Below are 17,037 nucleotides of genomic sequence, written 5' to 3' on the forward strand. Positions count from 1 at the left end.
GTGATCCTCCTTCCCCTCAGCCTCCCCCTCCTTGGCCTTTGCTTTCCAGTCAGCCCCTCTCCTGGAAACCGCTGGGGAGCGGAGCCCCAAGGAGCCCTCTTCCTCCCCGGGAAATGGCAGCCCCGGGCGGGCTGGAGGGCCCCGCCAGCGGGCGGCTGTGCCGCCGCCGGGCCCTGGGGCTCAGCCTCCAGCCGTGGTTTTTAACCGTGTCTCCCGTCAGCGTGGGACGGCGAGGGGGCTGCTGTTGTCCCCGGGGCGCGGGTCTCCCCTCCAAGCCGGCTGCTCAGGGGGGAGGAAGGGGGGACAGCCAGCCAGCCAGCCAGAGCCCAATTAAACCCTCCCCTGGCCAGCCCCTGACACTCCCTCCTGCATTTTCCAGTCTGTGGTTACAGCACTCAAAGGGTTCCATTAAGTCATCAAGTTTTACAGGTTCCTTAAAAAAAAAAGGGGGGGGGAGAGAGAGAGAGCGCGCGAAAGAGAAAAGTTTGGTCATGGTAGGGGATGAGTGATCAAAGCTGAGCCAAAGCTTCCTGTTACACCGGGACTATATATATATCGTGTCTTTAATGTTGGGGGATGTAAGCAGGCTGCTAGGAGACTGGAGCGGGAGCTGACTCTCTGCCTGATTTCCCAGCTCGCTGAGGTTTCTTCCACCGACCACAATGAACAAGTTCCTGTGCTGCACGCTTGTGGTAAGTCCCTTCAGAGAGGTAGATAGGCTTTAAGATGCATTACAGCTCCAGAGATCAGGCTGTAAAGACATACGGCTTTTCTTCTGGGTTTTTTGTTTGTTTGTTTGGGTTTTTCCGGTTTTGGAGGGGGTTTTGCCTTCTCTCCGTTTTCTTGGTAAACCCTTTTCATTTCATCACGCCGAGCTTTCCCGGTGAGGTTTGGAGTGCGAGGGACATGTCCAGCTCCAGGAAGGCAGCAGGGATTTTCATCCCATTCTTAAGGTAGTGACATGATTTGCTTTTCTTTTGCCTTTTTTCCTATCTTCCTCTCTCCTTTTGTAAGGCTTCATCATACCGGGCTGACACAAAACACTGTATCTAGGGATGTATTTAGAAACTGTAGTCTGAGATGTTTGGTTATGATTTACAAAAGCTCCATCCCTGCCTGTCTGTGTAATCTCTGCTGCAGTGGCACTGGCCGGTATCTCAGATACTGGGCTGGCTTTCTTACCCGGGAAAAACACTGTGAACTCCAGGAAAAAAAAAAAGCACAAGTGCGTGGTGCTTGTTTTGGCTTAGAAAATTCAGCTTCGTGTGCAAGAAAGTGATGTATTAGTAGCTATGTCAGTAGCTATAACAGAAAAAGTTGTGTTATTAAATCTGGTATAAGCCCCTGCTTTAATAAGTTTTTGTTTACTTGGTGATTTAGCAAGATGCTTCCAGATGTAAATTTAGAGATGTTAGCAGTGGAGTAAATCCTTCAAAATGTCATTTAATCCATTTAGCCATATGGAATTGTATATGATGTCAGATTAATTAAAACCTGTGTACAGACAGATACTGTTTAACATCTATTTGAAGGCTGTTCATCTTTTGGATAAGAAAACATTCAATGAAAACCATTAAAAATAATATTCAGAGCAGGCTGTTATGCATGCCTGCACAGTAACTTGCTCCTGGGTTGTTTTGTTGAGTACAGTGGCATTAATGTTGTGGCAGAGCATTAGAACTGAGATCCATTTATTTTGAAAGCTCTTTATAAATGCAACGAGATTTCCAGGATCCGATGAGTAATGCATGTTTATTACTCTCTGTACAACTTTCTGAAAGAGCTTTTTGAGAAACAAACCCAATGTAATTAATGGTGCAAGGGAAGCAAAAATTGTCGGGCTCGTGGTCAGCAAATTGAAACACAGGACAACTTTTTCATCTCATGTATGATGTTGTATCTTCTTTGTCTGCATGAAAGCACAGGAAGTTAATCTGGGAATTTCAGCAGTAGCCTGTTATCATCTTGGCTTCTTATCTGTGGCTGTCATAAAACAATCACATCAGTATTTTGATTAAATGTAATGTGCCTGTTCATGTTCTCTTATAAAGTAACAGCGTTCGGTGAAGTTCAGCATAATCCTCTGGCGGATGAATCTTGGAGCTGAAATACACCAGTGGCAGAAGTACATACCAGAGCTTCATCATTCAACTCTCTTTATTATTTAAAAGCAATTTATTTGAAGTTATTGTGAAGTTTAAGTACTATCAGTGAAGTTTAAGTAATGTCAGATGTGCTGGAGCTCAGAAAAAACATTTTAGTACCTGTTTTATAAGAACACTTGTAGGAGGCACAACAGCAGTTCAAAGTTATGTATGCTTGGCTCACATACCTTAAACCTAGTTTGGAGATACCATAGCTAAAAAAGACTTTTCGGACATGATGTACTTTCAGCCTTGGCCTCTTTGCTAAGGTTTCAGAAAGGGAACCTGCTGTGGTGGTGCATGCATGTACGTGTTGTTTGCTGGAACACTAAAACTGCTTACAAACAGACAAGCGTTATGAAATCGGACTGAATTGAAAGAAATTCCCCAGAGCTGGATCTCGTTACTTGTCACGTAACTATCTTGACCCTTAAACTTGACCTTTCTCTATTTTGGATCTCTGGGCGCATGTGACATGCTTTTTCTGGCCTGGCTGTTGGGTTTGCTGTGTGTAGGCAGCAGTGGCTTTGCAGCCTGCGAGGGTAGGAGTTATCTTTCTGTCTGACTTTCTTTCTGTCTGTCTGCATGTGTGTTGGTTAAAAATAAAACACCAAGGTTACCAGAAGAATTTTTAAAAGATATTGTCACAATTTAAATAGCACCCACTGGTCAAATCTCACAGAAACTTTAAATTTGTTCCTTCTGTATTTGACTTTTATGCTACTAGATTTACTACTCCGATGGTGTTCCTGGAGAAAAACACCTGTTTGCACATAATACTGGACATACTGTTTCTCTAGCTAGATGGTCAGTTGGTAGTAATTCTGTTCAGTGCAAAGGCAGACTGTAGCCATGGTGGTAACATCCCAGGTTTGGGTTAGCTCTAAATCTTGCTGTCACTCTGGTGAGTAATGTTCCAAAATACGAGTTATGGATAAGATACATCTTTTGGTGGGAAGCTGGTGAGTCTTTTCTGCTTTCTCTCCCCACAAGCTTCAAGGCAAATGTAAATTATATAAACGAAGACTTTCAATTTAGCACTTCTTTGATAAGATGTAAACCTGCTCTTCAGCTGAATGTCATTTTCCTACCACTGAAAATGAAACAATAGTTTAGACCCCTAAATTGCTTTGTGAATGACAACTAATGGTGCCTCACAAAGTCTCTACGAGATTTGAATTGTTGACATATTGCTTTACTGACAGAGAAATGAAAACAGTGGTTGTTAGCCTCAGTTTCGAATACAGGTGGCTCCAGAGAGGCACTAGTTATATTTCTTATGTAAAAGAGCAGCCTCCACTTTATAAAGCATCTGCCATACAAATGTAGGTCCCGTTATGTCCAAAGTGAGTGGATTGCATTGCAGCAGTTGGCAGAATGGTGGCACACAGCTTTATAAGTTAAACCAGCGAAAACGACTCCATTTTAGCTTTCGTCGTGTACCTGATGCTCACTCAGCTGCGGTCTGCCGAAAGGTGCTTTGTCTGGGCTGTGCTGTAAGTGAGCCTGCAGCAACTCACAGTGTAAGCAGTGCTGCATAGCTGTTGGCGCAAAGAGGTTAAATTCAGTGATTGCATGGGGACCCCCAGTGCAGCAAGGTGAGGAGGGTGAGAGTTGAGTATCTCCTAGATGGATGGGAGTCCTTTCTCCCTAGATGACAAATATTTTACAATGGTTATTTGCAATAGACGGACATGGATCTGATCCAGCATGACACTGTCATGTACTGGATCTAGAGATACTGTTTTCATTTGATGCTAGTGATTAGGAGGACCTTGTTAATATCGTTCAGTGCTATATTTCACCACTGGGATTTCTCTGGGGTCTGTGCATGATTTCAGTGAGGCATTCTGCCTAAGGGCTGAGGGTTAAGTGAAGGCCTCCTGCCTTAGCTTTGTCCAAATACTTTGTGTAGAAAGCAAAGTAGGAGAGTTGTGAGGTTTTATTTTGAACCCAATGCAAACACTAGGAGCAATCTGACAGATGCTTTGAATGATTATTTATCACGCAGGAAAATATGCTTCGGAATAGTTGTGGAATGCAAAACAGAAACAGATTTATCTTTCTCAGCAAATTAAACATTCTCCTTTGGTCTACAACCCAAAACCACAAAGCCAAGCTATATAATAATATTTTCATATGCTGAAAAGCCACTTTCTTTTCTCTCACAAAGCAGTGATTTAAGGATGATGCTTGAAGGATTTTTGCTTTATGTGCTTTGTCTTCCAGTTCATTTTAATTCAACAAGAAAAAGCAAGCGGCTCTTTGCCTTACATTTAAAGATGAAAGAAAAGGGCATGTACTTTTTTCATGCCCAAGATCTGAAATGAAATTTTACAATCACATTATTTCTCTTTCAAAAGCATCTTCTAAGGGCTCAAATAAATGGACTGCATAGGCCTTTTATGTTAGCATTGTGTATGCTGACATAAAGATGGTATGGAAAAATATAGCTTCAGGCCTAATGTGTTGAGTGACACAATCAAAGAATTGCTTTTTAACCTTGGGTAACTCATTGAATAAGTTCTCAGTATTTACTTGCATGACACAGACTTACACTAGACTTGTATTTCAGTATTTACAGTTCATCCCAATTCCTCACACAAAGGCAGCCATCCTGAGAGGTACCCAGGTGAGATGGATGAGGACTGAGTTTTTCAGTCCTTTCAGAACTGCGCCCATGACACTAGAACTGAATTTCACCCAATAGGTTGATAGAGCTAGTTAATGATACTAGATTTTGGTTTGCTTTTGTTCTGTTGTAATCATTTTGTTACTGATAGCATTTCATACTCATAGAACAAAAAAACCCAACCTTTGGGATTGGTTTTTTTTAAATGGAACCTTGCATTTCACTACCACTAGGAAAACGTTTTGCAGTTGAGTGCACTCTGAATCAGACTAACAGTTAATTTGTTGAGATGAACAAGATACTGTGTATTGTTGGCTTCCATTGGTGTTGGAATATGAAGGATTTGCTTAGGGTTTAAAATTCAAAGAAACTGCCTAGATGTTTTCAGTCTGTTCTCCAGCTCTTCCAGGAAACCAAATGGCGTATTTGCTTTCAGAAATGCATTGAGAGCTATATTTAAACTACTTGGGTATCTTGCACCTGCTTCTCAGTAAACTTCCTCTGATGACAGAATCCCCTTTTCATTTGCTAGCATTATCCTTTAACAGAGAAAGTTCTTCTCTCCCTGTGTGTTCACTGTCTATCTGTACTGAATCTATAGGTACTATTTTGACTTACCAAGCTATTGAACAAGTCAAGATGCTTTTCAAGATGAAGCTCTCCATTTCCTTCTAAACTTTCTCTGTACCTCTCCCAGCCTGAATTAACCTTTCCTAAACAAGGGTGAACAGAATTTTACGCAATCTTCTGAATGCCAGATCATGACTTTGGCCAAGTGTAGTAGCACTGATAGACACCAGCATTGGTTTTTTAAGGGTTAAAGGGTGAACATGCTCATTACCCCTACTTCTGATTCCAGTAAACTGAAGCCAGACTTCTAGTTTCTTCCTCCTTTCGAACTGGAACATGCCTTCTTTGCCAGCAAGAGCAAAACAGGCCAGTGCCAGCACAATTGTGGGAGAAATCCTGCTTTCTATGAAGCTTTTGGGAAGACTAATGTTCAGAACTAGTAAGTTCTGATCACAGCATTTTCATGTGCTCAGATAGTGCTATTTCTTACAGCAGAGATTCAGGTGTTTAGTACATAGCCCACATTTAAGTACAGGCATTCAGGTCAATCAGAGGTTTTATGTGGCTGAGAATCTGCTACCAAGTTAGTCATAGCATAGTTTAGGAGGAGAAATGTCAGGAATGACATAAAATGCATTTAATTACTATTTTAATTTGATTTAGGAACATGCTTTTGAAGGGCCTTTCCTGATCATCCTTATTTACTGTATTTTGTGTTTGCACATCAGAGCAGACTTGGAGTGCACGAAGTGGATTTACAAAAGTAAACTGGATTGATGAAAGTAAATCCAGAGACAGACTCCAGAGATGCACCAGATGCACTTTAAGCACTAATGCATGCTCAGTCCATGAGAGCCGACTGAAGTTAGTCCAAAATAGCCCCTCTGAATCACGCATCCAGACAATGTGGATGTCAGATGCGCGGCACCATTGTTTTGCTCTACAACTCTGCTGTAACAGGTGATCCAACTTGCTAATGTAGGCACGAATTCAGTGTGTCTTAGGCCAGGAGAAAGGACAATTTATTGACGTTGCCCTTTAGCTTATTCTGTGAGCTGGGGGACAAGAAGAGTCTTTTCATTCTGTTTGTGCCAAGGTGCTGCAGTAAAGTTAGTAAAAATTATACTTAATGACCTTCGACCATTCTTCCTGTATTTTTGCAAAACTTCTGACAAACAGTTTGCTTTACTTTGGCACTTAATGTAGGTTCAAAGATAACTTCTGATTTTCAGGTTGCATATTAATATTCAGAATACTCATGTGTGCTAGGTGTTTTCAGTATGCATAAAAGACAATCTTGCAGATGTATTCTCTTAAGTATTATTAAGGGGCCTACAGTAGTCTTATGAAGAAGTGTGGTATTGGGGATTGGAGTCTAGAAATGTACTTAACAACATACTAATGGCTGTACTGTGTCTAAGAAAAAAATAATCCAGAAAAAAATGCCCTAAAAAGCCCCATATGCTGTCTATGGCAGGGATTGATAACTGATGCATAGAGGAGATGGAAGAAAAAGGCAGAAAAAGACTGATATTTTTCCAAAACACTCCTCCAGACTCAAGAAGTTTGTGGTTTGGGATTTCCTGATCAAAAGATGATGTTTATGTTTGATAGCCCTTTATTATTTTCTTCCATTACTATGTCAAGTAACATTTTGAACTCGACCATTTACAATGTCCTGTGGCAATGAGTTGCACAGCTCACTGTACTAGTAGGATCATAGCAGTCAAACAGTAATAGTAATAGTAATCTAGCTGTATGTTGAAAATTATGTATAAAATGTTCTGGTAAAATACTGAGATATTGATTGCATATATAGCTTTAGTTTGACTGAAGAATCTTTTGTCATAATTGTTTACTAAATAAGAGTTGGATCCTGCATACATACGGCTCAGCCACTGATCGATGGATTACTGCGGCTACATAATGTATGCTTCTGGGAAAGAAGGGAAGACAGGTGTGATGCTCTTTTCTTTTAAAAACACAAAAAATAAAATGCAAAGACCAATTGTCCTTTTAGTGATGCTGATTTATCAATCCTATTATTATGCTTATTGGTTATGCTCATTTAGATTAATAGTATTCTGGTTGCCATTAATAGTTATGGTACTTCCAAGGGCAAAACTTCACATGGTCTCACACACATATTGTTCAAGTATTTTTTTTCTCAATTTTTTAAATCAGTTCCTCTCAAATTGTGTTGAATTGTTTTCAATTTTTATCGGCTTGCTTCACATAGCTGTAGGTTCTTCAGGAAGCAAGTGCCTCCATTTATCGCTACAAAACCCCATGCTCTCATACCCTGATTATTGAATTTGAATTATTTTTAATCCTGAATCATCCCTTGCAGGACAACTTCTCACTTGCCTTATATATGATTTACAATGTAAATGGTTGAGTAAGGAAAATAGAGAAAAATCTTGTTGTTGCTCCTGCATGTTGCAGAGGGGAGTTGAGCAGTCATGAAATGGTCCACCTAACCGTTCAGCACATGAAAATGTGTCACCAAGGGCAGAGGCATGACCAGAGGAGCAGGTTCTGCTGCAGTGACATCTTGGGATTTGCTGTGAGCTGTGCACTGTAGAACAGGAAAACTGGCGTTTCTGCACAAGGACTTGCTGCCCAGATGTCTGGTTGCTGTCCCTAATCATTTTCACAGTGTCAGATTTTCATCTATGTTGGGTATTGTCTTGGGTTCCCACAGACATCTGCGTGAAATGTGGGTTGATGCTTGTCTTTGTAGTGTCTGTGCTGCAGGTTGCAGTCTCTTACGTTCTGCGAAGGGAACGCGTGTGTCCATGCAAGTCTTGGACTCTGGGATGCTGTATTATCTATTACTGAATAAAAAACTTAGAAGAAAACCTGACTGTTCACATCAACAATTAATGGGATTACCAGGACTTCCTTATTGCTAGAGTAATAGCTGTAGATTTACCAAGGGTTGGTGCATTTTTCATCAATGGAAAGCCATTCGCTATTAAAAAATGTGCTGCACCCTCTTGTTAAATAGTTCTCATGGAACAGATCCAGTCATTTAAGAAAAATGGAGCGGTACATCAAACTTCAATGTCTAATAAGGAATATCTCACAATGGAAGAGATTATGCATTGAGACCACAAGAAAAAGTGGGGTCTCCACCTGTAGAAATCACGGATTGGACAAGTTACAGGACTTAGTCAAGGGTAACTAGAAGAGGCTGTAGGGAATATCCGTACGATCTGCATTTCATTCTTTAGCCTGTCTAAGAATAGCTGTATAAAAGTGGATTCATAGGCAGGCAACAGGAGAATGCACTTAAGAATATTTTCTTAAGCAGTAAGAGTTCCTAATTTAGGCACCTAATATTACTCAGTGCAAACGCTGTGACTTGTGTTAATGCAGATGAACAATTAAATTGTCCTTTCCAACCTTAACAAGACTATCACTTAAGAAGTGCCATGCTGTGGCAGAAGTGAGGCCCTTAAATGAAGCCTCTTTAGGAAGTATAGAGTCTAAATGAATAAAAAGAGTTAATTCCACTTACACTTCAGGGACATCTGCATTGGAAAAGAAGAAAAATACCTTCTTGAAATTGAATTGGCAACTCTGTATTGGCTGACTGGGATTAAAATAGCAACAAAGACAAGTCAGTTGGATCTGTAACTTGAATGGATGCATAGGAAAAAAATCATTCAGAGTGAGTTTACTTCATCTTTATAAAATGTACAAGTTTTAGAAGAGAAGTGACACGTCGGTCATGCAGTGCTGGGACAGCTGGGTTTTCAGTGGGGAGAGTGAGCTGCCAGCGGACCCTGTGGGGCTTGGGGTGGTACGTAGGGAGTAAACCCAAGAGTTAGTTCTTTTTAATAGGCTGGTGGAATCGCAGAAGCAGATTTTCAGTTACAAGACCAAAATGATGCGATATGGAGGTTGTCTGTGCAGAAGGGCTGGGTCATCTCAGGTTGCTTGAACCCAAATTGCACCAGCAGAGCAGACTCTTGCAGGAAGCAGAAGGAGCGTAGCAGTCATGACGTGTGCCAGTACTGAACCAGGTCCTCAGGACAGCTGTAAGCCTGTGGTTTTAGATAGGAATTGAAAGCATTAGACTGGCCTCTTCCAGCTTGTGCAATTAAGTCCTTAACGTACCCTTCATAAACTGCAGCATTCTTTACCTCTGTCTGAAGCTGCATCTTCATACTTGACATAGCTGCCACGTTTTATCCCCAGAGCTGCTGCATTTCAGTGCAAGATTAAATGGAAGGCATTAAAAAGTAACCTATATTGTTCTAGCTATTCTTTGCAGGTAAAAAGAAATACTATAAGGAGTCACCTTTAAAGGTATCTGTGGTAATGGTGCAGTACGCTGGTCAGATTTGTATGCTCAAGATACCATTTCTTTTACATCGGAAGTACTTGATACTTAAGAGCACAGGAGTGCATAATCCCCACCTTGCTGTGCATCGCATGAAACTAATAGGCCAGGTTCTCTGGTGCCAGGCGGTAAAAGGTCATTGCCCAGTGATGTTACAAGGGTGTAAATGGGAGAAGAACAGGATCTACATCTCTGGAAGAACAAGGAAATGCTTTCGTTGGGAAGATTTGCTGGATAAGATCCTAAAATTTTCCCATTCGAAGATAGACATGGGAGAGTCCGGAAGCTGGCTAATATTTTATAAATTCCTAACACAAACATTTTTTTGAAGATAGCGACATGATTAGACTCATAAACTCATTACAATGTAGGTTTCATTGTGACCACGGTGCTCCCCAGAACTAAAGCGAGCGATGTTTTATTTTCCTGTTGCTAGCTTTTGGACGTTTCTATTAAGTGGACCATCCAGGACGACTCTCCCCCCAAGTATCCCCACTACGACCCAGGGACATCTCGTCAACTGCTGTGTGACCAGTGCCCTCCTGGGAGCTACGTAAAGCAGCACTGTACAGCCACCAGCCCGACACAGTGTGCCCCATGTCCGGATCAGTACTACGCCGAAGAGTGGAACAGTAACGATGAATGCCAGTACTGCAGCGCCGTTTGCAAAGAGCTGCAGTACATCAAGCAGGAGTGCACCAGCACACAGAAACGCATCTGTGAGTGCGTCGAAGGCAGATACCTGGAGCTCGAGTTTTGTTTAAAGCACAAGGAGTGTCCTCCCGGATTCGGCGTTGCACAGCCAGGTATGTACTGCTTGTCAACACACACAGACTTAATTAAAGCTCTGCCACACATCGACGACTCGTGGCAGTTACAAGATTAGGAAAGAGGCTCGTCCAGATGAAATTACAGGACAGTAAATTGTAAAGCCAATTGAACCTGTTCCTAGTCTGCATCATTTGGACTGTAGCCAAAGGAACATTTCTCAGTGGAATACCCTGCTCCTACTGTAATATATAACTTAATGGCAGTAGCAAATGTAGCAAATTGCACTCTAATGAGAAACATGATGGATTGCCTCTTTTAAAGGAACATTATCTGGAATGTAGTATTTGTGTGTGTGATAAATAATAATGTTTTTCATTTTGAAATCTGCTGTTGCAAGCAACTGTATATCTTGACAAACACCAGGAGCACTACGTGTTTGACACCGAGTGTATAATTATAACAATATTAATATAGCTCTAGCATCACAGCAATATGTGGTAATAATTAATTATCAGCATCCTAAGTGGAACTCTTAGGGAAGCCGTTACTATTCTCAAACAAACAACTGTTTCTTTGTCAAGCAGGCTGGCATTGTGCTGTATGTCTGGTGGGGATACAGAGCGAAGCGATGCTTTTCAGTGGAGTATATTCTTCATTTAAGACAACATAAATTGTTAAACCAATAATAAGTTCTTCTCTCAAAACAAAATACATCATTTATCATTTGGCAAATGTCATGGCCCAGTTTAGCTCCAGTATTTAATACAGCCTGAAAGAATTGTAAACTGTCATTGTACCAGAGATTGATAACGGCCTGGAGAAGAGGAAGGAAATACGGAAAATCAAAGCATCTCAGGCTGAAACCCATAGACAACGAATCTCCAGACTACAGAATTACTTCCCTAGGAGTTACGTATATACAGTGAGAAACACAAGGGCTGGCCTGTACATTTTAAAGCTATGCTGAATGACAGGTTGGGAGTCCTTTCTTGGATTATGAACATCTCGTTGGAGAATAACTTTGACGTAAGGAGTAATGTCGCTGCTGTAGCTGCTCACTAGTCCCTGAGTAATCGGTTAACTAAGCATTACCGTGACGCCCTTGCCACTGTTAAGCATTTCCACTGGCAGGTACCGCATTTCCATATTATAAACCTTCATTAACCTAAATCGTTATACCCAGGGGCTTGGGTTAATGAGGTTCCACCGTACCTCAGCAGCAAGTCAAAAGGGGCCAGAAACAAAGTTTTCAGAAAGCCCGTTCGGGAGATGAACAAAGAAGTATAAATTGTCTGAGCAACCAGCCTGCTGCATCCCTGCGAGCACAGTGAAACCATGGCAGGCAAATTTGAATCCCTCAGTTCAAAATGAAACAAACTTTGGAAGAAGATAAATTGTTGAATCGTGTAATATATTGGAAAGTTGGTTTCCAAAAGACCATCAGAGTAAACCAGCTAAACCCAAGCAGACCTCAAACAAGGAATGAAAACATTGTAAAAATAATTGCATCCCCCTGTGTCAATAGTCCGTTTTTGAGGTGAGGCATCGACTAAGAATTTAATAAGCATGGACCACACTGTAGTCCTGCTTTCTGCCATATGATAGCCTTGAACTTTGTAACAATGTAAATTCAGGTGAAATAAAACCTAAGTGTAGAAAAATATGCTTCCACTGCCACACAGGGAGATGTTATGGTCCAGTGTCTTATTCAAAGCTTAAAGCATTAGAAATCTGTTTCCCCACTGCCAGTCGCTCATGATTACGTTGGGCAGATCACTTTACTTTGGTAGTCCCCTTTTGTGAGTGCAGATTAAGGCTTTGTTCCTTTCTGCCGTGGTCGGCCCTGTACATGGCAGAGTTTTTAGCAGCAGTGCGCTGGGGAAGCAGTGCTGCTACGAGGCAGCACTATCTCCCCGGCAGTGGCTGTGGTTTCCCTGAGGAGAATGGGGGATTCCAGGCGAATTGGAGGGAGCGGCAGAAGGGTGGCTGGGCTGCCGCGGTTTGTGCCCTGAACAAGAGCGGCCAGATAAGCAGCGAAGAAGCTGGCAAAGCTGGGAGGTGGCTTTCTGCTCAACCCTGAGAACGCTGATGCATTACCCGGTTTATTTCCCTCTTGTGCTGCAAAGGTTATATGGGAAGCTCTGAGCAGAACGACGCACCGTTTGCAGGAACTCTCCTTTCTTCCCCTTCCTCACTGCCAGAGCACAATGGCAGTATGTCTGTAGCAGGGAGAGTTGCTAAAATTTCCGATGTCTCAGAAAAGCCAATTGCTGCCCGCTCAGGTGCAGGCGTTGGCTGGCGTTTCGTACAGCCCAGAGCCGCTGGCAGTGCACCTTGTGCAAGAAGACGCAAGGAGGGACACTGTTGCTGCAGGTTGGGTGCTGGCTGCAAGAAGCAGAGGATTTGGGGAGGTTTGGCAATATACAGGGTCTCTGATTTTTCAGACGCACAACAACTAAAAACTTGGCCTTTTTTTTCACTTGTCTGATGAAGGAAGTGCTAGGTCAGGTGTATGCAAGTATTATTCCTTATTTCACAGGTGGTTGAAAACTTCAGATTCATACTCTTTTCTCTAAGGAAATGCCCCAAATAAATAAAATTTACTTAAAAGCTAGTATTAAAATAAGCATCCACATGTAAATACTTCCAAAATACACTAGATGGAGGCATTTTCTTATTCAAATATAGTTTCCAATTATTTCCATAAAAATTTAAGCATGTGCTTAAGTTCATATTCAGTAATGCAATATTAGATATTAGACTTTAGGCACTTGCTTAAATGTTGGCTGAATAAAGATGAATTAGGAGGGAATATACAGCAGTTATTGGTGCTGTCATTTTTCTGCCACTGGTGGTTAGACTGTTTGCATTGTTTCAGATTTCATACAATAATTTTCTTCCTCTTTGTCAATGTGATAGAACCATATACTGTCATTCTGTTGTATCATATATTTGATTCTGAAGTAAAACTATGCCTTACGAAAGTAAAACAGCAAGCAAAACATATGTGTGTATATTAAATATTTTTACTAGATTGGATGATTTGCTTTCTTTGCTTTTAATAATATTTTATTCAAGCCCAGAAAAAAAGTTCAAAAATGTTACTGACATTCTATGTTCCTGTATAATTTAATATTTGAGGAGGGAAGGTACTTTTCAGGGGGTCTTTAGTTTGTATTTAGTTGGGTTATATTTTTAGCTAGAACTAAAGTAACCCGTTCAAGCAAGGTTCTGGGCAGATATTACAGAGTACAATTTAGAGCAGTTTCCTGTGCCATTTAATTATTTTACAGGATATTTGTACAGTTGAAGGATGAAGGTCAGACATTATGTAATGTCTGAATAGACTCAAGTAATTACTGATTTAAAGATATTACTTTACTAAATTACTGATTTAATCAGTAATTACTGATTTTAAAGTTGGTAACAAGTGTGTGTAAGAGTACTATATTACTCCAGCAGGAACATCATTCTCTTAAAGAAACTTTTTTGGTTTTAAAAATTAATATTTTTTTTTCTACATGTGATTCCTTCATAGATCAGAAATATGAAAAGCAGAAGCATGACAATTTGGACAGAAATATTTGCTTTTATTTTTGTATTCTTATATTTTTTTTTCCACAGTTGAGGGTATAGTAATTGGATGATGCATTGTTCTGTTTCCACAGGTACCCCTGAGAGTGACACTGTATGTAAGCGATGTCCAGAAGGATTTTTCTCAAATGAAACATCATCCAAAGCAGCCTGTCTAAAACACACAAACTGTAGTGCACTGGGTTTCAAAATAGCATTGAAGGGAAATGCAGTTCGTGACAACATCTGTCAGGAAAATACAGATACAACACCTCAAAAATGTGGAATAGGTGTGTATCCTATTAAGGAAGAGTGCTCTGAAAACATACCTTTAATTATAGTTAAAATTAATGTATCAGCATTTATGATAAAAATATCTAGCTTGTTAGCTATTTGCCTGCTACAGTGATGGCCATAGCAGAGTTTTAATTATTGTAGGTCAGACCAAATGGAACTCAAGCACAGAGAGCAGCGGCACTATAAAGACCGCTTCTTAGTTTGTTTTTTAAACATTTCTTCTTATCATCTTTGCTGCTTGCTCTTTTTTCTGAGACAGGCAGGGTGACAGATCAGAACAATTGACATACTCTTTTTCTCATTTCAGATGTAACCCTGTGCGAGGAGGCTTTGTTCAGGTTTGCTGTTCCTACTCAGCTCACACCTAACTGGCTGAATATACTAGCAGACAGTTTGCCTGGAACAAAGGTTAGCAGAGAAAATATCGAAAAGATTAAACAAAGGCACAGTTCTCAAGAGCAGACCTTCCAGCTTTTGAAATTATGGAAGCAGCAAAACAAAGAACAGGATATGGTCAAGAAGATTATTCAAGGTACCTTATTTTGATAGCATGTATATTAAAAGCAGCCTTCTAAATGGCACTTTAAAAATTGCTTGGGTTCAAATACCTCATGGTGATCTGTTATACTCTGAGGAGGACCTGCAGGGCCTGACTGAGATTTATCGATACCGTAAGCACAGTGAAGTCTAGGCTAAACAAACAGGAAGACAATTCAGCTTCTCCTCATCAGCCAAGGACTGAATTCTTCCCAGACTTGTAGCCCCCTTTGGAGCATGTGTGGTGTCACAGCCAAGATCCCCTTTTGAGCCTGTGCAACCGATGAAGAATTTTGATCAAGTGGGGAAAATGTTTCCCACTGTTATATCTGAGCAGTGGCTGTTGAGGTTAGAGGGAGCTGGATGCCTGCAACTGAGAGTGCAATTTGTTTTCTGTAAAGTGGAGATTGACAGCTCAGACTAGGGCATCTATTCACGGAATGGGGACGCATGGGAGTGAGGAATACACCAACAGGCTTTCCCTTCTTTTTCCCTTCTGGTACCTATTTGTCATGCCAATTTACCGCTTTGTTCATGCTGAATCTGCCAAGACAGGTGTCAAAGGTGAAATAGTACTGCAATGCTAACACCAAGGTTTTTATGAGAGTCAGGCCAACTCTTTTCATGTAAGCTACCATCAACAACCGCCACATTTGAACAACCTTTTGCCTGCTCAGAAAAGATTTGAGAATTGCTGCAGAAATGTTTTTTTTTTTTCCCCTCTCCTTTTTAGCATGTATGCTTACATCAGACTGCAAAGTGTCTAGAATATTTCAAAAACCAAAATGACTATTTTAGCAAAGCTTGCCTAGACATTTCTGAAGAAGAGCAAAATTTTTAATCAGTGGAACCAAATATTAGGAGTCCTATCACATACACAAAACATTTTACAAGTTAGATGAAACAAGCATATAGCAATAAATACTTGCTGTGAAGTTTGTAATTTGGGGCTGTTCGTATTTGCAAAGTTTATTAAATTCTTAAGTGCTTTTTCATAATTGGAGCCTAAAAAAAAGCATTGCTGACCGAGTTTTTTGGAAAAAAGTAAAAAAAAAAAAAATTGCGAAGGAATATTCACCTTGAAATTTTGGAAGTTTTTTTGCAGGCCATGGTAAAGTTGTAATGCATTGTACTTAACCTCTCTCTTCTTTTTGCTTTATATAGATATCGATCTTTGTGAAAATAGTGTCTTAAAGCATATTGGCCACCACCCGAATCTCTCCTTTGAACATCTCAACACACTGATGGGAAGCTTGCCAGGCAAGAAAGTGGGAAAGGAAGATATCGAGCGCACAATGAAACTATGTCAACCTACAGAGCAAGTTCTGAAGCTTCTCAATCTGTGGAGAATAAAGAATGGCGACCAAGACACTATTAAAGGTTTAATGTATGGACTGAAGCACTTGAAAACATACCACTTTCCAAAGCGAACCATCCAAAGTCTGAAGAAGGTGATCAAGTTTCTTCACAGATTTACAATGTATAGATTATACCAGAAACTCTTTTTAGAAATGATAGGGAACCAAGTTAAATCAGTGAAAGTAAGGTGTGTCTAATTCAAAATATTTTTCATTCTCCACTGACTATTTTTCCCTAATTACTGCCAGCAGTAATTAAACTGGAACGTTGTTTCCCTACATTATGTCTTACTATTTATAGAAATGCCTGACTGGAATAGCTCTAAGTCTTTTGCAGTGTTTTTGGAGGTTTTTTTTAATAAAATCACTTTTGTAAAAGCTATTAACCTGTTGATAACACTAAGAGCCTGATTCTGCATTTTTGCACATTCAGAGTTGAAAAGCCCCACTATAGTCACTAGATGAGAAAAGAATGCCGGACCAGGCTCTACTACAGTATTTGCTATTTATATTCTTCAAAGAATAAACATTTTTGTTGTACATATTTATTAAGTTAAATGGAAATTATATGAGACTGAATTTTAGGAAGAGAAATGAGAAGCACACTGTATATTTTCTAGTTAAACAAAAATGATCCCATATATTTTTCTGGCAAAATTTTGTAGCATGCTCTAAGAGTTATTAATTTCTTTACATTTTGTATTTAAAAAGGTATTATTGCTTAGTTTTATTTGTATAAGTTGTGGTATCTTTTGGTAGGGATGTTTTAATTTATCCAATGATTTTAACTCAAATACAGTGAAA

The 17,037-nt window shown here is 40.3% G+C and overlaps 1 protein-coding gene across 1 annotated transcript; it reads left to right on the forward strand.

Annotated features, from left to right (window-relative positions):
• Positions 1–586: 586 nt before the first annotated feature.
• On the forward strand, positions 587–16,588 carry TNFRSF11B (tumor necrosis factor receptor superfamily, member 11b). Its single transcript, XM_010576975.1, has 5 exons — positions 587–692; positions 10,134–10,503; positions 14,137–14,331; positions 14,646–14,870; positions 16,040–16,588. The coding sequence occupies exons 1-5, from the start codon at positions 663–665 to the stop codon at positions 16,429–16,431; spliced, it is 1,212 nt and encodes a 403-aa protein (XP_010575277.1). The 5' UTR covers positions 587–662; the 3' UTR covers positions 16,432–16,588.
• Positions 16,589–17,037: the final 449 nt, after the last annotated feature.

Source organism: Haliaeetus leucocephalus, unplaced genomic scaffold (assembly GCF_000737465.1).
Source record: "Haliaeetus leucocephalus isolate CR32 unplaced genomic scaffold, Haliaeetus_leucocephalus-4.0 Scaffold555, whole genome shotgun sequence".
Taxonomy (NCBI): domain Eukaryota; kingdom Metazoa; phylum Chordata; class Aves; order Accipitriformes; family Accipitridae; genus Haliaeetus; species Haliaeetus leucocephalus.